Source organism: Heteronotia binoei, chromosome 8 (assembly GCF_032191835.1).
Source record: "Heteronotia binoei isolate CCM8104 ecotype False Entrance Well chromosome 8, APGP_CSIRO_Hbin_v1, whole genome shotgun sequence".
NCBI classification, from domain to species: Eukaryota; Metazoa; Chordata; class Lepidosauria; order Squamata; family Gekkonidae; genus Heteronotia; species Heteronotia binoei.
The window spans coordinates 118859158-118881725 of NC_083230.1; the positions used below are offsets into that span (position 1 = coordinate 118859158).

At 49.1% G+C, this 22568-nt stretch overlaps 1 protein-coding gene across 1 annotated transcript in view; it reads left to right on the forward strand.

Annotated features, from left to right (window-relative positions):
* The window catches only part of ITIH5 (inter-alpha-trypsin inhibitor heavy chain 5), an 87534-nt gene that overhangs the window by 14843 nt on the left and 50123 nt on the right, over nucleotides 1-22568 (forward strand). Inside the window, exons 2-5 of the mRNA XM_060245973.1 lie at nucleotides 2616-2660; nucleotides 6032-6195; nucleotides 16324-16425; nucleotides 17405-17655. Of these exons, the coding sequence (XP_060101956.1) occupies nucleotides 2616-2660; nucleotides 6032-6195; nucleotides 16324-16425; nucleotides 17405-17655 (562 nt within the window). The remainder of the gene's footprint in view (nucleotides 1-2615; nucleotides 2661-6031; nucleotides 6196-16323; nucleotides 16426-17404; nucleotides 17656-22568) is intronic.

Consider the following 22568-nt stretch of genomic DNA (forward strand, 5'->3'; position numbering starts at 1 on the left):
GGGGGGGGGCTGCTTTTTGAGGTAGAGGCACCAAGTTTTCAGCATAGCATCCAGTGCCTCTTCCCAAAATACCCTCCGAGTTTCAAAAAGATTGGGCCAGGGGGTCAAATTCTATGAGCCCCCTAAGAAGGTGCCCCGATCCATTATTTCCAACGGAGGGAAAGCATTTAAAAGGTGTGCATTTAAATATGATGGCCAGAACTCCCTTTGGCGTGCAATGATGGTTGTCCCAACCTTGCTCCAGGCTCCACCCCCCAAAGTCTCCTGGCTCCACCCCCAAAGTTTCCAGAAATTTCTTGAATTGGACTTGGCAACCCTAGATGGTCGGGGGGGGGTGTCTTCCAACTCTATGCTTCTATGATTCTACCTCAGTATTGGGGATGGGCTGCAGTGAGGAGGAGGGAATGGAGCCGAAATCACCTCTGCCTTCCTTTTGTCCTGAGCCCAGCCCTAAAATATTTCCAGTCTTCCGTAATGACAGTTCCAAGTATATTTGTTTCTTGCTATGGCAATGGGATGCACTGCAATTACCAACATGGCATTTGACAGGTTTTTTTAATTGTTAGCACGTTCTACTTGTCACCATGGCTGGTTCTGGACGCTCAACAGATCTTCTCCCTGACACCTTTGTGGCTGAGGGCCCAACCAGCAAATCTTTACCTGTCCTCTTTCCCTGCTCCTGGGCTGTTGTGAAAATCACAGTAAGAGGGTTGGGGTGGGTGGGTGGGGAAGGGAGGCAGCTTCGTGTGCGGGTGCTGCAAAGGTGAATGGTAAGATCAGGCATTTCTCTTGCTTCTCCCTCCCCACCTTATGAGAGCCTGGCTGCAAGCCAAGGGCTCTGCATTCTTTTCCTTGGTTCGCGCAAGTTCACTGTTTAAAAGAAGCGTTCGACCCCAGTCATACTTTGGCAGCACGATTCGGATTCCTTTGCGCGGCTTTGATCTGCTAATTGGTTTCTCTTCCAACATGTGCGTGTGTCTGTGTGCGGACAGATATACACAAATGTGACACCTAAAAAATAGCAGGTTGATTTACTGGTTAGGCAGTTCTACTGATAGCGATCCAGAGGTTTTTGAAGTCTGTTCCAGGAGCCCTTCTCAAGGTTTCCAAAATGAAAAGGTGTGAACTATGATCAGGAGTGTACAAATTGTCCCGAAGACAGCTTGTTCACCACCAGGGCTATTTTTGTAGCAGGATCTCCTTTGCATAACAGGCCACACCCCTCTAATGAAGCCAATCCTCCTGGAGCTTCCAGCAGGCCCTGATTAGCCCTGTAAGGAATTCTAGCAGGACCTCCTTTGCCTATTAGGCCACACACCCCTGATGCAGCCAATCCTCCTGGAGCTCTCAGTAGGCCCTGTACGAAGAGCCCTGTAAGGAATTCTAGCAGGACCTCCTTTGCCTATTAGGCCACACACCCCTGATGTAACCAATCCTCCTGGAGCTTACAGCAGGCCCTGTACGAAGAGCCCTGTAAGGAATTCTAGCAGGATCTCCTTTGCCTATTAGGCCACACCCCCCTGATGCAGCCAATCCTCCTGGAGCTCACAGTAGGCCCTGTACGAAAAGCCCTGTAAGGAATTCTAGCAGGACCTCCTTTGCCTATTAGGCCACACAGCCCTGATGTAGCCAATCCTCCTAGAGCTTACAGCAGGCCCTGTACGAAGAGCCCTGTAAGGAATTCTAGCAGGATCTCCTTTGCCTATTAGGCCACACAGCCCTGATGTAGCCAATCCTCCTAGAGCTTACAGCAGGCCCTGTACGAAGAGCCCTGTAAGGAATTCTAGCAGGACCTCCTTTGCCTATTAGGCCACACACCCCTGATGTAGCCAATCCTCCTGGAGCTCTCAGCAGGCCCTGTACGAAGAGCCCTGTAAGGAATTCTAGCAGGACCTCCTTTGCCTATTAGGCCACACACCCCTGATGTAGCTAATCCTCCTGGAGCTTACAGTAGGCCCTGTACGAAGAACCTTGTAAGCTCTTGGAGGATTGGCTACATCAGGCATTTTGCAGGTGTGTTTCCATGCAATACCCATTGAAGTAAACGCAGGCAGCATTAGACCATTCAAACCATTTAAAACATCAGCTTAACAACCACTCTGAGGAATTAAAACAACCTGCCCATTCCTTGGTTGATAGCGCTAACCAGGGCTTTTTGTGTAGCAGGAACTCCTTTGCATATTGGGCCACACACCCCTGATGTAGCCAATCCTCCAAGAGCTTACAGTAGGCCCTGTAAGAAGAGCCCCATAAGCTCTTGGAGGATTGGCTACATCAGGGGTGTGTGGCCTCATATTTGTCTTGGGTGACGGGAGGGGGAGAGAGCCCATTTGGCGACGCCCCTCCCGACGCCCTAGGCAAATGCCTAGCTTGCCTTGTGGGCAAGCCAGCCCCGGGTGTAGTGGTTAAGAGTGCCGACTCTAATCTGGGACACCTGCTTCCATCTGGGTAGACAAGATTGTGCTGCTAGAACAAATCATAACCGATCGAGTAAGATGATGCCTTGAAAGCTGACATTTTCAAAAACCACTAAAATGTGCAGCAAATATTTTCCCCGTTTGTGGTTCAAATGAGGGAATACTACTGACGGATGCCTCGCCTTCCATCTTTTCCAGGTCGCTCGCAGAGTTCCCAGGCAAGCTCGGTTTCTGCAAAGGCTGGTGAGTGATGGCCAGAGAGTGGGGAAGGGTTGTGGCTCAACAGTAGAGTATCTGCTCACTCTACATAAGGTCCCAGGTTCAATCCCCGGCATCTCCAGTTTAAAAGAGGGGAAAGACCTCATCCTGAAACCTTGGAGACCCGCTGCCAGTCTGAGTAGACAAGAATGACCTTGACTAAGGGTCTGGTTCAGTAGAAGGTAGCTACTTGCAATGGTTCCATTCAGGTAAGAGGCAGTAGCTCAGTGGTGGAGCATCTCCTTGGCATGCAGAAGGTCCCAGGTTCCATCCCTGGCATCTCTAGTCAAAAGGACTACTAGACAGTAGGTGATGGGAAGGACCTCTGCCTGAGATCCTGGAGAGCTGCTGCCAGCCTGAGTAGGCAATACTGATCTTGATGGGTCAAGGGTCTGACTCAGTATAAGGCAGCTTCACATGGGAGTTCCATTCGGGAGAGGAGCTGTGGCTCACTGCTAGAACGTCTGCTTGGAATGCAGAAGGTCCCAGGTTCAGTTTCCAGCATCCCCATTCAACAGGACAAGGCAGCAGGTGATGTGGAAGACCTCTTCCTGAGACCCTGGAGAGCTGCTGCCAGTCTGAGTAGACAATACTGACCATGATGGACCAAAGTAGGAGTCAAGTGGCAGCTTTAAGACCAACAAAGTCTTAAAGGTGCCACTTGTCTCCTACTTTGTTCTACTGCTTCACACCAACGTGGCTGCCCACTTGGATCTATCTTGATGGACCAAGGATCTGATTCAGTAGAAGACAGATTCATGGGGAGGACCATGGCTCCATGGTGGAGCCTCTGCTTGGCATGTAGAAGGTCCCAGGTTCAATCCTCAGCATCTCCAGTTAAAAAGAACCAGGTGCAGGGGTGGAATTCTAGCAGGAGTTCGTTTGCATATTAGCCCACACCCCCCGTGATGTAGCCAATCCTTCAAGAGCTTACAAAAAAGAGCCTTGTAAGCTCTTGGAGGATTGGCTACATCAGGGGTGTGTGGCCTAATATGCAAACGAACTCCTGCTAGAATTCCACCCCTGACTAGGCAGCAGCTGCTGTGGAAGATCTCTGCCTGAGACCCGGGAGAGCAGCTGCCTGTCTGAGTAGACAATGCTGACCTTGATGGACCCAGGGTCTGGCTCAGTAGAAGGCAGCTTCCTAGGTTCCTATGTTCATGCATGTGAAGTCCCATTTCTGGAATAAGAGACTGAACCCACAGGCAGGAAGTTCTCCCTGCTGCTGTTTCAAGCTCTTCTGTTTTTATAACGCCGACGGTATGCTTTGAAGCTTCCTCCAGAGATGAGGCGGACTGTTCCAGAAAGTATTTAAAGAATAAACAAACCTTTCAAAATAACAATAAAAAGTTAGGAAACTGGGAGTTGATGCAGTACAGTGATAATGTTAGGCAGAAAGGGAGAAGGTTGGTTTTTCCAAGAGTTTGAAGAACCTTTGCATTCATAGAGTTTGAAGAACCTTTGCATCAGGGAGGGACGGTGGCTCAGTGGTAGAGCGTCTGCTTGGGAAGCAGAAGGTCCCAGGTTCAATCCCTGGCATCTCCAAAAAAGGGTCCAGGCAAATAGGTGTGAAAAACCTCAGCTTGAGACCCTGGAGAGCCGCTGCCAGTCTGAGAAGACAATACTGACTTTGATGGACCAAGAGAGGTCTGATTCAGTATAAGGCAGCTTCATATGTTCATAACCCCCCCCCCCCTGTGGACCATCAGGTAGAGTTGCCAACCTCCAGGTGGAGGAAAACGTAGGAGGCTGTGAAAACTCAGACCGATTTTGCACACAGCTTACCCCCACGGTCACGTTCCTCTTCTCTGCACAGCGTCGGTCGGATTTCCCGCTATCTGCGTAGCAAACGTAAACTGGGTTTTAGCGGTTTATGTTTGCTACGCAAAAGCTGCGACACTTCCTGTAACTCAGGCGCAGATAGTGGGAAATCCGATGGACGTTGTGCAGAGAAGAGGAACATGATCGTGGGGTAAGCTGCGTGCGAAATCAGTATCACTGTGCAAAGAACAATTGCAACTCGTGTAATGCAGCTTAATACAAGAACTTCACACTCTCCACAAACATTATATCAGTGCTTAATCGCACTCTGCAATATATTGAGTACTTATGTTAATAGCATTTAAAGGGAAAACACCACAATCAACTTTTTGACAACAAAAAGAGCCAGTTTGGTGTAGTGGTTAAGTGTGTGGACTCTTATCTGGCAGCACTGGGTTTGATTCCCCACTCCTCCACTTGCAGCTGCTGGAATGGCCTTGGGTCAGCCATAGCTCTGGCAGAGGTTGTCCTTGAAAGGGCAGCTGCTGTGAGAGCCCTCTCCAGCCCCACCCACCTCACAGGGTGTCTGTTGTGGGGGAGGAAGGTAAAGGAGATTGTGAGCCGCTCTGAGACTCTTAGGAGTGGAGGGCGGGATATAAATCCAATACCTTCATCTACCTCGCAGGGTGTCTATTGGGGGGGGGGGGGGAGGTAAAGGAGATTGTGAGCCGCTCTGAGACTCTTTGGAGTGGAGGGTGGGATATAAATCCAATATCTTCTTCTTCTAAGAAAAACTTGCAAGGTTTGCCAGGTGTAAACAGCAATGACTTCTGTATGCAACATGCAAAGTTTGCAGCGGACTCGACCAACGAAGGCAACAGTCCTTGAATGAAGCGTAGGCTTAGAAGAATGAATCAAAGGTTGTTTTTCTGTTGATTGTCCACATATATAGATTCAATAACGTGGTAACATGCTTCCTAGGCTTTCTTCTCTTTGTGTGTTTCAAACATCTTCTTCTTTGACCATGTTATGTCTAGATAGATAGATAGATAGATAGATAGATAGATAGATAGATAGATAGATAGATAGATAGATAGATAGATAGATAGATAGATAGATAGATAGATAGATAGATAGATAGATAGATAAATTTATTGTCATTGTTCTCAAAAAAAAGAAAACGAGAGCAACGAAATGAGGTGCTCTTCCACAAACATACCAACGCATCAACACCCCCCAAAAGGGACATATACATAGACCATTTAAATGCATCTAAAAACAAATAACCATTCATGACCCTGCATTTAGCCTAACCACGGCACTTGGATAGAAGCTGCCCTTGAATCTATTTGTCTTAGCCTTCAACACTCTATATCGCCTACCTGACGGTAAGGCTCATAGCATTAACCAAGGCTCATAGCATTATAAGGAAATCAATTCCAACATTTGCACAGGAAAAGGGGTTACCATCTTATTGAATCTATATATGTGGATATGTAGCACTTTGCTTACCACCTGGAAGCAGACAACCCTAAATGAACGTTATGGGTATGAACACATCCTCCTGCTTACAGACCGTTTCTCTGTTCCAACAGGAAACCAGACCCCGGATGTCTGAATTCTTAGTGAGATCCACCATCATTTCCCGCTACGCCTTCACCGCCATGTCCTGCACCTTGGTGAACAGCGGCTCGGAAGACAGAGAAGGGGTCTTTGAGATGCAGATCCCCGTCACGGCCTTCATCACCAATTTTACCATGTAGGTGAGAGGGTCTGGCTCGTTGCTCAAATCAGAACTCTATGGCAGAAGCTAAATTTACCATAGAGTTTTCGCCCAAATAAAAGAGCCCCGTGGCGCAGAGTGTTAAAGCTGCAGTACTGCAGTCCTAAGCTCTGCTCATGACCTGAGTTTGATCCCCGGCGGAAGCTGGGTTTTCAGGTAGCCACCTCGAGGTTGACTCAGCCTTCCATCCTTCCGAGGTCGGTAAAATGAGGACCCAGCTTGCTGGTGGGAAAGCGTAGATGACTGGGGAAGGCAAGGGCAAACCACCGCGTAAAAAGTCTGCCGTGAAAACGTTGTGAAAGCAATGTCACCCCAGAGTCGGAAACGACTGGTGCTTGCACAGGGGACCTTTCCTTTCCTTTTGCCCAAATATCAGAGTGTCTCCCTGGTATCCCAGAAGTGATGACATCCAGGGCTCTTTTTTTTGAGCAGGAATGCACAGAAACGCAGTTCTGGTTGTCTTGGCAGCAGGGGGTGTGGCCTAATTGTCAGAACTTAAGAACTCCAGGCAGATCCCATACTTAGTTTCCAAGCTAGGATTTTATTAGAGAGAACTAAGAACTGTTAGATACAAGGTACAAGATAACAGTGATGGCGAGAGCCAGCACTGGCCCAGTTTTATATAGTAAAACAAACAACCCACAAAGCTTTAATTCACACCGTTACAGGCACATCTGTCTTCCCACCAGTGCTATCAGCAAAGACGTTGCCTCCTTACTCTGAAGGCCACACGATTCGGCTTCAAAGGGTGTCAGTGTGAGAAAGTACAGAGATACAACATTATTCAGTCTACAGCCCCCAAATACTTTGGATACCATCGGGGCAGGGTTAACTACTACTCAGGCACTTCAGGTTAAGAAAGGTTACAATATGGGGTCGGTCTGGTTCAACGCTCAGGTCCACTCTATGCATACTTGCCAACCATCAATTATACTGGTTCTACATTAAGCTAGCAATACTAAAGTTACAAGTTCTGACATACTGCCCCCCCTAAGCGCCCTCCCCCGGGGGGTGGCGGCTTGGGCTTGTGCGGGTACAGCAGGTGAAACTTTTTTAACAATTGCGGCGCAGCTACGTTCTGAGACTCGACCCATTCATCACAGCTCGGGGGGAAGTGCTTCCACCTGATTAAGTAATACAGTTTCCCCCGTTTGACTTTGGAGTCCAGGATTTCGTGGACTTCATGGTGACTCTGACCCCTCACTGTCGTCGGAGGGGGTGGCGGAGCCCTGGGATGGAAGGACGTGGCACCAGGGTCTTTCCGGAGTAAGCTGCAATGAAAAACAGGATGGATTTTGCTTAGAGACTTGGGCAGCTCGAGTTCTGCAGTCACCTTATTGATTACTCGTTTGATCCTAAAAGGCCCAAGAAACTTCAACGCAAGCTTGCGGCAGGGCTGAGGAAGGGGGAGGTTTTTTGTGGACAAAAAGACAGTGTCTCCCACTCTCAATTCCCATTCAGGAGAGTGTTTTTTGTCAAACTGTTTTTTGTAAGCCTTTTTCGCTTCCTCCAGGTTCTCCTGAATTCCCTTCCAGCTCTCCCGAAGGCCCTCCCACCATTGTTGGCACGATGTGGGTTCTGAGGGGGTGGCCGGGAGGGGAAGCGTTGGGAAAGGCTTGCCCTCATAGCCATTTATGATTTGGAAAGGAGAGGTTTTAGTAGAGCTGTGAAGGCTGTTGTTGTAGCCGTATTCAGCGAATGGGAGTAGGTCCACCCAGTTGGACTGTTGGAAGTTAATGAAACAGCGGAGGTACTGTTCTAGAAGGCTATTAACCCTCTCCGTCTGTCCGTCCGACTGGGGGTGGTAGGCTGAGCTGAGGCCCTGCTCAATACCCGCAAGTTTGCAAAACTCCCGCCAGAAGTTGGCAACGAACTGCGTCCCGCGGTCGCTAATGACCTTGTCTGGGAACGAGTGTAGGCGTACAATGTGTGTAAAGAAAAGTTGGGCAAGTTTTTTAGCCGTGGGGAGCTGCTTGCAGGGGATGAAGTGGGCTTGTTTGGAGAATGTATCGACCACTACCAAAACAACAGTTTTGCCCTGCGACGGCGGGAGCTCCACAATGAAATCCATAGACACTACCGACCAAGGCCGGGTGGCTGTTGGGAGGGGCACTAGGTGGCCGGGAGGTTTACCCCCCCTTCGTTTAGCCATCAGACAGGTGGGACATGAGAGGACGAATTCGGAGACGTCTCTTTTGAGCCTAGGCCACCAAAACTGTCGGGTAAGGAGGTTGAGGGTTTTGACATAGCCGAAATGGCCCGCCAGGCGGCTGGAATGACAATGCTCTAAAATCTGCTTGCGGAGGGAGGGGGGCACATAGATCTTTTCGTTGTGCAACAGGAGGCCGTCCTCGCTTTTACGGAGGTTCGGTGGTTGATCTGCTTCCCGAGCAGTCTCCGCAACTAACTGAGACAAGAGGTCTGGCTCCGGGGGGCCGATCCTCTTCCCGGAGCGGGTGGTGACCCCCCCCGCGATGGCCGAAGGGGGGATAAGGGAGTCCACCACCTCCTCGCGGAGGCTCTCGTGCTGTGGCAGGCGGGAGAGGGCGTCCGCCAAGAAATTCTTGGTACCTGGGATGTGTTTCAGTACAAAGTCGAATTTGGCGAAAAACCCAGCCCACCGGATTTGTTTTGCAGTCATTTTGCGGCGACCGGTCAATGCCTCGAGATTTTTGTGGTCAGTCCAGATTTCAAATGGGACTCTGGCCCCTTCAAGCCAGGAGCGCCAGGTTTTCAAGGCAAACATGACTGCAAAAGCCTCCTTGTCCCACACTGACCAATTTTTCTGCTCGTTCGAGAACTTTCGTGAAATGTAGGCGCAGGGGCGCAGAACCCCGTTGTCCCCCCTTTGCATTAAAATGGCTCCGACGGCGGCGTCGGAAGCATCACATTGAACCACAAAAGGTTTTAACTCGTCAGGGTGGGCCAACACGGGCTCCGAGGTGAAGAGGCGTTTCAATTCTGTAAAGGCTTTTTGACACTCGGGCGTCCACGTTAGGCGCGCGCCCGGCTTTTTTGCCTCTGCCCCTTTCCCCTTTGTTTTAAGGAGCTCCGTAAGGGGTAACATGATGGTGGCGAACCCCTTTATGAAGTCGCGGTAAAAATTTGCGAACCCGAGAAAACTTTGGAGCTGTTTGCGGGTTCGTGGGGGCTCCCAGTCTAGCACCGCTTGAACCTTTGCTGGGTCCATTGACAACCCTTCCCCCGATACTCGGAAGCCTAGATAGTCTAGTTCAGTCTTGTGAAATTCACATTTTGATAGTTTGGCATACAACTTGTGCTTGCACAGGGTGCTCAACACTTTTCTGACTAGTGGTACATGTGACTTGAGATCTGGCGAATAAATAATGATGTCATCAAGGTACACCACCACCCCCTTAAACAGGAACTCTCGCAGAACCTCGTTGATAAAGTTCATGAATACCCCAGGGGCCCCCTGTAGTCCGAAAGGCATAACCAAGTACTCAAATTGTCCTAGCGGGGTATTGAATGCGGTCTTCCACTCGTCCCCCTCCCTGATGCGGACTCGGAAGTACGCGTCTCGGAGGTCGAGTTTTGTGAATATTTTCCCTGTGGCCACAGTGTTCAATAGGTCCTTAATCAATGGGATCGGGTAGGCATTAGACATCGAAATCCCGTTTATCGAGCGAAAATCTGTGCAAAGTCTAAGCGACCCATCCTTTTTCTTTCTGAAGAGGACGGGGGCGGCATGGGGGGCTGTTGCCGGTCGTATGAACCCCCGCTTCAGGTTTTTGTCCAAAAATTTGCGGAGTTCCGCTTTCTCCGCCCAACCCATGGAGTACAGTTTCGCTTTTGGCAGTTGCTGCCCCGGGATCAGTTCGATTGCACAGTCCGTGGGGCGGTGAGGTGGTAACTCATCCGCCTCCTTCTCACTAAAGGCCAGTTTTAAGTCCCGGTATTCTTTGGGGATTGAGGCGACCTCCTCGAGGGTGAGGCAGGCTCGCTCATTCCGGGGAGGCGGATGCGGTCCCCATTCGGGGCGCCAATGGTGGTGTTCGCACCTCCAGTCCGGGAATCGGACGATCTGCTCCTCCCACCTTATGTCTGGCTGGTGGCGGGCGAGCCAACCCGAGCCCATCACCACATCAAACGAGCAAGAGGGGGCAATTACAAAAGTTTCGATCCCCCAATGCTCTTCGGTCCCAACGGGGACCGCCTGCGTTTCTAGCTTACATGGCTCTCCCCTCATGGGCCCCCCGTCCATCTGCTGGAAAAGCATGGGTAGCGGGAGGGGGGACGTGGCTAATCCTAACGCCTCTACTAGGCGGGGGGTGATTAAGTCCCGGTTGCACCCCGAGTCGATTAGTGCTCGGGCATGCATGAACCGTTTTAGGTTCGGGTTGAGAAGGGTTACGGCCATAAACAATAAACCCCCAGTGGCTCTCACCGTGAGGAGTGCCGGCTGTTGCTGGACCTGCTTCGCGGCACCCATTAAAGCAGGTCGTTGTCGTTTCCCGCCGACTCGGTGTCGTCCGACTCCCCGGTCGATTCTTCCACGGTTTCTGGTTCGGCGGTAAAATCCTCGTCAGTCGCCAAGGTGGTGGCGACGGAGCCCCGTCCGGGCTCTTTCGGCCGATTACTCTTTTTCTTCTTGGGCCCCGATGCGGTTGGCCTGGCTGTCGGCGGGGTGGACCCCGCTTTGGCTGGGCAGTTGGAGGCGAGGTGGTCCGGGTCGCCGCACCGGTAACACTTTCGGGCAGTGGTGGGGGTCGAGGTTGTCGGGACCCGCCGCCCCTCCGCCTTGGTAGGTGTGGATTTCAACCCCTTCTTCGCCAGTTGCTGTCGGCGAAGCCCCACGTGCTGGATGTTGGTCTCGACCTCTCCGGCTAGCTGGATCCACCCGACCAAGGTGTCGGGTCGCCCGTGGCTGTAGCAGCGGTCGAGGACGTTCGGGTTCAGCCCGTTACAAAAAGCAGTATATTTCATAATCTCGTTCCACCCTCTCACTGCCGCGCAGTAGCCCAGGAACTCCGTGGCATACTCGCGAATGGATCGGTTGCCTTGTTCGATGCGCTGGAGGGCTGCGATGGCTTTCTCCTCGCGGAGCGGGTCGCCGTACTGGCGGAGCATGGCGTGCAGGAACCCCGCTACGGTTGCTAGCTCGGGCTTCCTCGCGGTGAACAGCCCGACGTACCATTTGCGGGCTGGACCTCTCAGTCGGGACGCAATGTGGTACACTCGGCTGGCTTCGGTCGGGTAGTCCGCACCCCAATGGGTAAAGAACGTGTCGCACTGTATGGTGAAGTACTCCACGTCCTCTGGGCTCCCGTCGAAAGTAATTTTCAGCTCTCTCCCCCCCCCTGCGACCGGGGGTGCCGCGGGTTGGGGCACCGGGGCCGGCAGGGCCGGTAGGGCTGGTGCAGCTGGGGCCGGCGGCGCTGGCGGTGCGGGCACGGGGACCGCCGGGGGCGCCGGAACTGGCGGCGCCGGAGGCGCTGGGACCGGCGGCGCGGGGGCCCCCGGGGCCGGAGGCGCCACTGGTTGTGGGGCCGGTGGGGCTGGAGCGGGCACCACCGGCGGCGCGGGAGCCAGCGGGGCCGGTGGAGCCACGGGCGGTTGCCCCAGCGGCAGCCCTCCCACGGGGATCCCCAGGACCGCCGTCTGCAAGGTGCGGAGCTGGTCGTAGATCGCGCCTAGGTTCTGTTGCATCTCCTCGGCCATCATAACTCGGGAGGCGTGTACGTCGTTGTGAATTTCCCGTACATAGTCGAACAGGTCGTTGCGGAGGCTCCGGACCGGGTCGTCCCCGCCTCGCGGTTCTGGACCTTCGCCCTGGTCGTCGTCTCCGTCTCCGCTTGCCCCGTCGCCCAGCATACTTCTGTACCGCTGCTCCGCCGCGTCGATCGCCGCCGTGGACTTCCGCGGGCTCCAGGATCGGGGTGCGGCGAACGCGTCCACCGAGAAAGGTGCGGGCACCTTAATCTTGCGCCTCACCCCCGTCACCTTCGGGTCGAGCGGCGGGTCCTCCGTTGGAGTGGTGGGCTCTCCGTTGTCTGGAACCTTTGCAGCCATCGGGCCGGGTTTCCAGTTCAGATAAGCTCCGAAACAATGGGATCACTGTTATAATGTCAGAACTTAAGAACTCCAGGCAGATCCCATACTTAGTTTCCAAGCTAGGATTTTATTAGAGAGAACTAAGAACTGTTAGATACAAGGTACAAGATAACAGTGATGGCGAGAGCCAGCACTGGCCCAGTTTTATATAGTAAAACAAACAACCCACAAAGCTTTAATTCACACCGTTACAGGCACATCTGTCTTCCCACCAGTGCTATCAGCAAAGACGTTGCCTCCTTACTCTGAAGGCCACACGATTCGGCTTCAAAGGGTGTCAGTGTGAGAAAGTACAGAGATACAACATTATTCAGTCTACAGCCCCCAAATACTTTGGATACCATCGGGGCAGGGTTAACTACTACTCAGGCACTTCAGGTTAAGAAAGGTTACAATATGGGGTCGGTCTGGTTCAACGCTCAGGTCCACTCTATGCATACTTGCCAACCATCAATTATACTGGTTCTACATTAAGCTAGCAATACTAAAGTTACAAGTTCTGACACTAATATGTAAAGGAGTTTCTGCTGGGCTTTTCCTACATAAAAGCCCTGTGTGAAACAATGGTGCCCTCCCGTCAGCCATTTTATTTGGCAGATTCCAAGGGACTCCCTGTTCAAGTAGGTGCTGTCCCTGTAAGATGGATCGTGTTGAGATTGTCGCCCACGTTCTTCTCCAGGGTCCTCTCTATTTGGTATCCTGCCTAAATCTTTTATACCCCACAATGGCCCAAATTTTATAGACCTCTGATGATTTCAAGGTGCTTTTTTTGTTTGATAATTCTGATCTGGAAATAATTAATAGCAAAGGGCTTTGGGTTTTTTTTTTTTTTTGCGTTAAAACAATTTTATTTCAGTAACATATGGTAACAATCAATTCTTGCATTATTAATTACTTCTTTTTATCTATCCCATATATTACTTTTCTAACCCCTCCTCCCCCGTTACTTGACCCCCGCCCGTGTTGTATACTTACAATACTAGTATTTAAAGGTACCCTTAACTAATAAAACAAAAATTTCTATTTTTTCTTTCTTTTAAGACTTAATCATTATCAAAAATTGTCCAATGTCCTTTTATTTTCCACTCTTTTTCTGTATAACTTCTAAACTTCTTCCACTCCAACTTAAAAGTTTCTAGAGCATAGTCTTAAAATTCTTGTCAATTTGTCCATTTCATTCCATAGTATAACTTTTATAATCCAATCCCATTTCTCTGGTATTCTTTCTTGCTTCCACAACTGCGCATACAATGTCCTAGCAGCTGAGAGCAAGTACCAAATTATAGTTCTATCTTCTTTTGGAAATTTTTCCATATATAATCCCAACAGAAAAGTCTCTGCAACTTTCTTGATTTCATATCCCAAGATCCTAGATATTTCTTGTTGAATCATCTGCCAATACTGTTTTGCTCTTTCACAAGTCCACCACATATGGTAAAAAGAACCTTCATGTTTTTTACACTTCCAACATCTATCTGGCATCTTATTGTTCATCTTTGCTAACTTTTTAGGAGTTATATACCACCTATACATCATTTTAAAACAGTTCTCTTTAATACTATGATATGTTGAAAGCTTTATAGAATTCTTCCAAAGATATTCCCAAATTTCCATCTGTATTTCTTTATTTACATTAATTGCCCACTTAATCATTTGAGATTTTACTACTTCATCTTCTGTAGACCATTTCAAAAGCAGTTTATATAGTTTTGAAATCAATTTTTCATTATCTCCAAGCAGAACTATTTCCATTTCTGTTTGTTCTTTTCTTATTCCTTCAGTTTTAATGTCTTTTTCCACCAAACTCTTTATTTGTTGCATTTGTAACCAGTCATATTTATTATTCAACTCTTTCGCCGTTTTCAGCTCTATTTTACCGCCTTGTATTTTTAATAGCTGATTATATGACAACCACTTTTCTTCACCCATTTCAGCCGTTATTTTTATCACTTCTGCTGGCACTTTCCATAACGGTTTTCTTTCATCACCATATTTCTTATAATTCATCCACGTATTCAACAAATTATTTCTTATATAATGGTGAGAGAAAAAACCATCCATCTTTTTTTCCGATAGTACATATAAGCGTACCAGCCAAATTTATTTCCATGACCTTCCAACGCCAAAAGTTTTGTTTAGTAGCATCACCCATTCTTTTATCCACACTAAGCAGGCTGCTTCATGATATAGTTTTAAATCTGGTAATTGGAATCCTCCTCTCTCTTTTGCATCTGTTAAAATTTTCATTTTGATCCTTGGTTTCTTCCCAGCCCACACAAATTCTGAGATCTTCCTCTGCCATCTGTTAAACTGTTTGCTATCCTTCACAATCGGAATAGCTTGAAATAAATACATTATTCTTGGTAAAATGTTCATTTTAATTGCAGCTATTCTTCCCAGCAATGACAAATTAAGTTTATTCCATTTTATCGTGTCTTCATCCATTTTATGCCATAGCTTCTCATAATTATTTTTAAACAAATCAATATTCTTCATTGTTATCTCCACACCCAAATATTTACCTTCAAGGTAACTTCACAACCCGTTAGCTTTTGTAACTCCTTTTGTTTACTTACTTGCATATTCTTACATAAAATTTTTGATTTTTCTTTATATAAAATCCCGCCAGTTCTCCATATTTTTGTATTTTAGCTAACAGCAAGGGTGTTACTTGAGTGGGATTTTCATTTATATCAATCAATCAATTTTTATTTGTATCCCGCCCTCCCCGCCGAGGCAGGCTCAGGGCGGCTTTTATAAACATTATATCATCTGCAAATGCTCTATATTTATAAGTAAATCCTTTTATTTTTAATCCTTCTATTTCTTTGTCTTCTTGAATTTGCATCAGCAAAATTTCATTATAAACAACAGTGGAGAGAGCGGACATCCTTGTCTTGTACCTTTACTAATTATCATATCTTCTGTAAGGTCTGCATTTATACATAGCCTTGCACGTTGCTCAGTATATATTGCTTTTATCATTCTTATAAAGTCTTCTCCCAACTCCATTTTCTCCATAACTGCAAACATAAAGTCCCAGTTTAGATTATCAAATGCTTTCTCTGCGTCCGCAAAGAATAATGCTACTTCCTTTTCTGGATGTCTTTCGTAATATTCTACAATATTTACAACAGTCCTAATATTGCCTCTTATCTGTCTTTTGGGGAGAAACCCTGCAAAGGGTTTTTTTTTTTTTGTAGAGCTATGGTTACTCGTCCTGATAAGTAGTACTATGTATCAGGTCTTACTATGTTGCTACTTCGTTTTTATATTGTAATCCTAATTTTATTCTGTATGGATTTTGTACTCTTTTAATATGTAACCTGGCCATCCCTTTATTTTATATTCTTATATATGCCAATAAAGAAGAAGAAGAATTGCAGATTTATACCCCGCCCTTCTCTCTGAATCAAAGACTCAGAGCAGCTTACAATCTCCTATATCTTCTCCCCCCCCACAACAGATGCCCTGTGAGGTGGATGGGGCTGAGAGGGCTTTCACAGCAGCTGCCTTTTCAATGACAACCTCTGCGAGAGCTATGGCTGACCCAAGGCCATTCCAGCAGCTGCGAGTGGAGGAGTGGGGAATAAAACCTGGTTCTCCCAGATAAGAGTCCGTGCACTTAACCACTACACCAAACAGCTCTGAGAGAGCTATAGCTAACCCAAGGCCATTCCAGCAGCTGCAAGTGGAGGAGTGGGGAATCAAACCCAGTTCTCCCAAATAAGAGTCCGCACACTTAACCACTACACCAAACAGCTCTGTGAAAGCTCTGGCTGACCCAAGGCCATCTCAGCAGGTGCAAGTGGAGGAGTGGGGAATCAAACCCGGTTCTCCCAAATAAGAGTCCACGCACTTAACCACTACACCAAACTGGCTCTCTCGTTGAAACAATGCAACTCTCCCTGCCCTCCTTCTCATGATCTGCCTAAGTTCACAGAACCAAATTGGTTGGGACTTGACAGCATAACGTATCCAATCCCTCTCACTCTTTTCTTTCCTTCTCCGTCTCTTTCCTGGCTCCAGGCTCATCGGGGACAAAGCTTACCATGGCGAAGTTATTGGGAAAGACAAAAGGCTGGGGGACGCAACACGACATTACAGATACTCAAGGCCCATAGATGATGGGTAGGTATGGGCGTGGTCCCCCTGGATGGTCTCCTATGAACATATCAGCATATGAAGCTGCCTTATACTGAATCAAACCCTGGGTCCATCAAACTCAGTATTGTCTACTCAGCCTGGCAGCGGCTCTCCAGGGTCTCAAGCTGAGATTTTTCACCCGTTTGTCTGGACCCTTTTTAGTTGGAGGTGCCGGGGATTGAACCTGGGACCTTCTGATTACCAAGCAGATCCTCTGCCACTGAGCCACCATCCCTCCCTCTTGGTTCATCAAACGATCTGCCTTGCAGTTCCTCTGGGATTCTGCGGTACACAGATAACCTCAATAAGGTTGTTGTGAGCAGGGCTTTTCTTGTAGCAGGAACTCCTTTGCCTATGAGGCCACTCACCCCTGATGTAGCCAATCCTCCAAGAGCTTAAAGGGCTCTTAATCCAGGGCCTACTGTAAGCTCCAGGAGGATTGGCTACATCGGGGGGGAGGGGTGGCCTCATAGGCAAAGGAGCTCCTGCTAGAATTCCACCCCTGCTTACAGGGCTCTTAGTCCAGGGCGTACTGTAAACTCCAGGAGGATTGGCTACATCAGGGGGGGTGGCCTAATATGCAAAGGAGCTCCTGCTAGAATTCCACCACTGGGCCACACACCCCTGATGTAGCCAATCCTCCTGGAGCTTACAGGGCTCTTTGTCCAGGGTCTACTGTAAGCTCCAGAAGGATCGGTTACCTCAGGGGTGTGTGGCCTCATATGCAAAGGAGTTCCTGCGACAAAAAAAAGCCCTGGTTGTGAGGATGAAATGAAAGGATACGTTCGCTACGCAGAGCTTATTCTTGGAAAGATGGGATAAAAATTGTACTCCGTTTCGTGGCAACAGAATTAACCCTATCTGACCTTCACTGCTGGTGTAACATGGGGATAAAATATATCCTAATATATACGGGGCCTTGTAGAAAGGCAGAGCTTGACCTCCCTTTGAATCCCTCCGGCAGGGAAAATGGATTTGAGACCTTCAAGGCATCTGGAACCATTCCCAGAAAGGGCCAGGCCGTCTTCCTGCTCCATTATGAAGAGCTCTTGCAAAGACGGCTGGGGAAGTACCAGTATACCCTCAGCATCCGGCCCCAGCAGCTGGTGGGCCGCTTGCGTGTGGAGGTGAACATCCTTGAAAATTCGGGAATTACCTCCCTGGAAGTCCCACCTTTCCAGAGCAGCCGGAGCCGAGGCGGCGGGAATGGCGAAGGTGAGTAGACCCCAGTGGGTATTTCCCCCCTTCCTTCATTTATATCTCACATTCTCCCCATGGGAACCCAAAGAAAACCATCACATTGTTCTCTCCTCCATTTTCCCCTCACAACAACCCTGTGAGGTAGGTTAGGCCAAGAGCATGTGACTGGCCCAAGGTCACTCACCGAGCTTCCCAGGGTGAACGAGGATTTGAATCCAGGTCTCTCAGAGCCAGTTTGGTGTAGTGGTTAAGTGCGCGGACTCTTATCTGGGAGAACCGGGGTTGATTCCCCACTCCTCCACTTGCAGCTGCTGGAATGGCCTCGGGTCAGCCATAGCTCTGGCAGAGGTTGTCCTTGAAAGGGCAGCTTCCAGGAGAGCTCTCTCAGCCCCACCCACCTCACAGGGTGTCTGTTATGGGGGAAGAAGACAAAGGAGATTGTAAGCTGCTCTGAGTCTCTGATTTAGAAAGAAGGGTATAAAGCTGCAATTCTTCTTCTTGAGATCATACTCTGACACTCTAACCACTAGGGCTGGCAATTTCCAGGTGGGGGCAGGGGATCCCCCGGTTTGGAGGCCCTCCCTCCACTTCAGGGTCATTAGAAAGCGGGGAGGAGGGGAAGGAACTGCCTGCTGGGAACTCTATTATTTCCTATGGAAACTTATTCCCATAGGAAATAATGGAGAATTGCTCCACAAGGATCTGGGGATTGGGGGGGGGTGCTGTTTTTTGAGGTAGAGGTACCAAATTTTCAGTATAGCATCCAGTGCCTCTCCCCAAAATACCCCCCAAGTTTCAAAAAGATTGGACCAGGGGTCCAATTCTATGAGCCCTAAAAGCAAGTGCCCCTATCCTTCATTATTTCTAATGGAGGAAAGGCATTTAAAAGGTGTGCAGTCCCTTTAAATGTGATGGCCGGAACTCCCTTTGGAGTTCAATTGTGCTTGTCACACCCTTGCTCCTGGCGCCACCCCCAAAGTCCCCAGATATTTCTTGAACTGGACTTGGCAACTCTATTAACCACCAGGGCCTTTTTTTATAGCAAACTCCTTTGCATATTAGGCCACGCCCCCTGATGTAGCCAATCCTCCAAGTGCTTACAGGGCTCTTAGTACAAGGCCTACTGTAAGCTCCAGGAGGATTGGCTACATCAGGAGTGTGTGGCCCATGCCTCGTTTTGGGCAGGAGCTCACAGGAGCAGAAATCTGGAACCTCTAAATTTTATTTTATTTCTTACCGCACCCCCTCCCCCCCCAAATACTTGCTTCTGGGCTTCATTATTCAAACCCCCTGTGAGAATGTTGCTAAACTCTTAACCTTTGACAAACTTTCTAATATTTCTCCCCACAAAATGGGGGAATTAACCAAAACATATAAAGCGGGCAGATGGAAATCTTCATCACACCATTGGGGCCACGCCGGAGAAAGTCATTTAAAAAAGTATGATGGGAGTCAGGTTTTATGATGACGATTCTAATTCAAGAAGCGTTATAAGATAAACGCTGAGCTGTTAGAGTTGAGTCCGCCTCCCAATGATGTCAGGGGGGGTGTGGCCTAATAGGCAAAGGAATTCCTGCTACAAGAAAAGCCCTGCTAACCGCTACGCCACACTGAATAGAGCCAAGAAAGCTGACCATTCCAAACTAGAAGAACCAGTAGTATGCCTCATACTCAGTATAAAGCAGCGTCATTTCTATATTCTCTCCCTGCCTGTCTGCCTGTCTTACCATGAAGGGTTCTTGCAGGGTTCGTTTTGTAGAAAAATAGGTGGTGGAGCTCATTAGCCTAACTCATTGGCATATGCTGCCCCCACCAACCAAATGCAACCCAAAGCAAGAAAGGAGAGCCCCAGGTGAGCGAGGCCTGCTTGGGCTGGCTGGCGATCGAGCCAGCCCAAGCAGGCCTCGCTCTCCTTGGCCACCCCCCCCCAGTCAAAAGGTCAGCAAGCCTCCCTCTGCCCAAAATCACGTAAGAAGTGGAGAAAAGGTGAGAAGGGCTTCTCCAGGGGTTAATGAGGGCTGCTGGGGGCGTGGCAAAGCCCCTGGTGGCTGGCTGGCTGCTCGCTCTTCTAATCCAGGGATTGTTATGCAGCTGCACCTACTATTCAATGGACAAGGTAGGTGGGGAAGAAGAGGGGAACCCTCAGAAAGGTTCAGGAGCTGTGCTCTTGTGAGATCCTGCTGAATTCAAGGCCTGGGTTCTTACGAGGATTAAATCGGGAAGAGGAGGGGAACATGCTACCCTGAGCTCTATAAGGGTTGAGCTAAAAACGTAAGAAAAACATCCTAGCATCTGTGAATCATTTTTCCCTGACTCCTGCTCCCCTTTCGAGAACATGCATATTTTAAGCAAACGGTTTTTCCATCCCTTTGCCGATGCCAAATCACAGAGGAAGTCCAGTTGTGTTGCGGCGATGGAAAAGCTGCCTCTTGCCAAAAGTGAGTAGCCAGCAGGCCATGTGCAGGCAGCTCACCGCTCCTCCCAGGCTCACGTTTGTTATCGTCCCCTTCTGTGTTGGCAACTGTGCCGTACAGGATGGGATACTGTCCTGTAGCCAAGAGGAAAAGATCAGCCATCAGCACCCCTGTCTGGTTAGATGACCCAAGGAAGAGCTGGAACTGTGAGCCAGAGTTCAGATTTCAAGATCTCGGCCCTTGCGAAAGCAGTGACTGTCTGTTGCAACTAGTAATATCTAGTCTGAGGGTCTGTCCCAAGATATAAATTCTGGATGTTTAGGGGAGGATCTGTGGATCAGTGGTAGAACATCTGCTTTGAGGGCAGAAGGTCCCAGGTTCAATCCCCGGCATCTCCAGTTAGAACAGGGGTGTTAAACTCATTTGTTATGAGTTCCAGATCTGACATAAATGAGATCTTCTCGGGCTGGGCCATGTTGGGCCAGGCCATGTGTGTACTTATTTAAGGTTAAATAGCAGAGAAATAAACTTTGTAAAGGACACAGACAAACACAATTAAAGATTTTAAAAAAAAACTTAAAACATGCTTAAAACATTAACACTTGTTGGTCTTAAAGTTGCTTTCTTTATATCTCTCCCATGGGATCCACGGAACTGAGCAAAGGAAGCTCTGACTCTTTCCTTCCTTCCCCAGGGGACCAGGAGGGGGAGGAGCCTCAGCCAATAGAAGGCAGAGAGGCTTGCCTCACCTCTGCTGTACGACTGAGAGAGCCTGGCAAAGCAAGTTCTGCCTCCTCTCCCTTCCTCCCCAAGGGAGGAGCCTCAGCCAATGGAGAAAATAGATGTTTTTGCTCTGTAGCTCCTGCGCAATTGAGCAAGCCTTGCAAAGCAAACTGTTATGCAAAAGGAAGCAAGAGAGAGGGAGAAGGAAGCAGATGACAGCCAGTTGCTAAGGGGCCTGATAGGAGCCCTTCGAGGGCCTCATATGGCCCCTGGGCCTCATGTTTGACACCCCTGTTAGAGGGTTTTGCAGGAGGTGATGCAAAAGACATCTGGCTGAGATCCGGGAGAGCTGCTGCCAGTCTGAGTAGACAGTAGAAGAAGAGCTGGTTTTTATATCCCGCCTTTCACTACCCAAATGTACCTCAGAGTGGCTTACAATCACCTTCCCTCTCTCTCCCCACAACAGACACCCTGTGAGCAGGGCTTTTTCTTTAGTGCAAACTTCTTTGCATGTTAGGCCACACACCCCTGATGTAGCCAATCCTCCAACAGCTTACAGTAGGCCCTGTAATAAGAACCCTGTAAGCTCTTGGAGGATTGGCTGCATAAGAGGGGAAGGAAGGAAGGTAGGTAGGTATGTAAGTAGGTAGGTAGGTAGGTGTCCTTTCCTTCCATGGAGGTTTTTAAACAGAGGTTAGATGGCCATCAGCCATCTGACAACAATGAGGATCCTGTGAATTTAGGGGGAGGTATTTGTGAGTTTCCTGCATTGTGCAGGGGGTTGGACTAAATTACCCTGGAGGTCCCTTCCAAATCTATGATTCTAAGGGAGGGAAGGAGGGAGGAAGGAAGTTCAAATAATTGGGGGAGGGGGCGGGGAGGGAGAGATGGAAAGAAAGCGACTTTTAATTTTAAATGCATTCTGCAAGCCACTGGCTGGCTTGGCTTGGAGAAGTGATTTAAAGAGAGAAATGTCTTCTCCAAGCTGGCTGATAGAGCGGGGGGGGGGGGGGGGGGGGGCTCCAAGAGCCACACAATATGTGTGGAAGAGCCACATGGGGCTCCCAAGCCACCGTTTGGCCACCCCTGGTGTAAGGAATATAAGGAAAGGGCTCTGGCTCAGTGGTAGAGCCTCTGCTCGGCATGCAGAAGGTTCCAGTTTCAATTCCCGGCATCTCCAGTTAAAAAGGGTCAGGTAGTAGGTGGTGGGAAAGACCTCTGCCTGAGACCCAGAGCGGCTGCCAGTCCGAGCAGGCAATACGGCCCTTGACGGACCAAGGGTCGGATTGGGTAGAAAGCAGCTTCATGTTTTTACTTGTGGGCAGAATGCCGGACTGGATGTCCCCTCCCCGAAAGGGTTCGTTTTGTAGAAAAATAGGTGGTGGAGCTCATTAGCATAACTCGTTAGCATATGCTGCCCCCCCACCACCACCACCACCACCATCCAGTCTAGAGCTAGTTTGGTGTAGGGGTTAAGTGTGCAGACTCTTAGCTGGGAGAACCAGATTTGATTCCCCCACTCCTCCAGGGCAGTTTCTGTCAGAGCTCTCTCAGCCCCACCCACCTCACAGGGTGTCTGTTGTGGGGGGAGAAGATATAGGAGATTGTAAGCCGCTCTGAGATTCAGAGTGGAGAGCGGAATATAAATTCAATGTCTCCTTGTAGAGAGCCAGTCCAATATAGCGGTTAAGTGCATGGAATCTTATCTGGGAGAACCAGGTTTGATTCCCCACTCCTCCACTTGTATCTGCTGGAATGGCCTTGGGTCAGCCATAGATCTGGCAGCGTTTG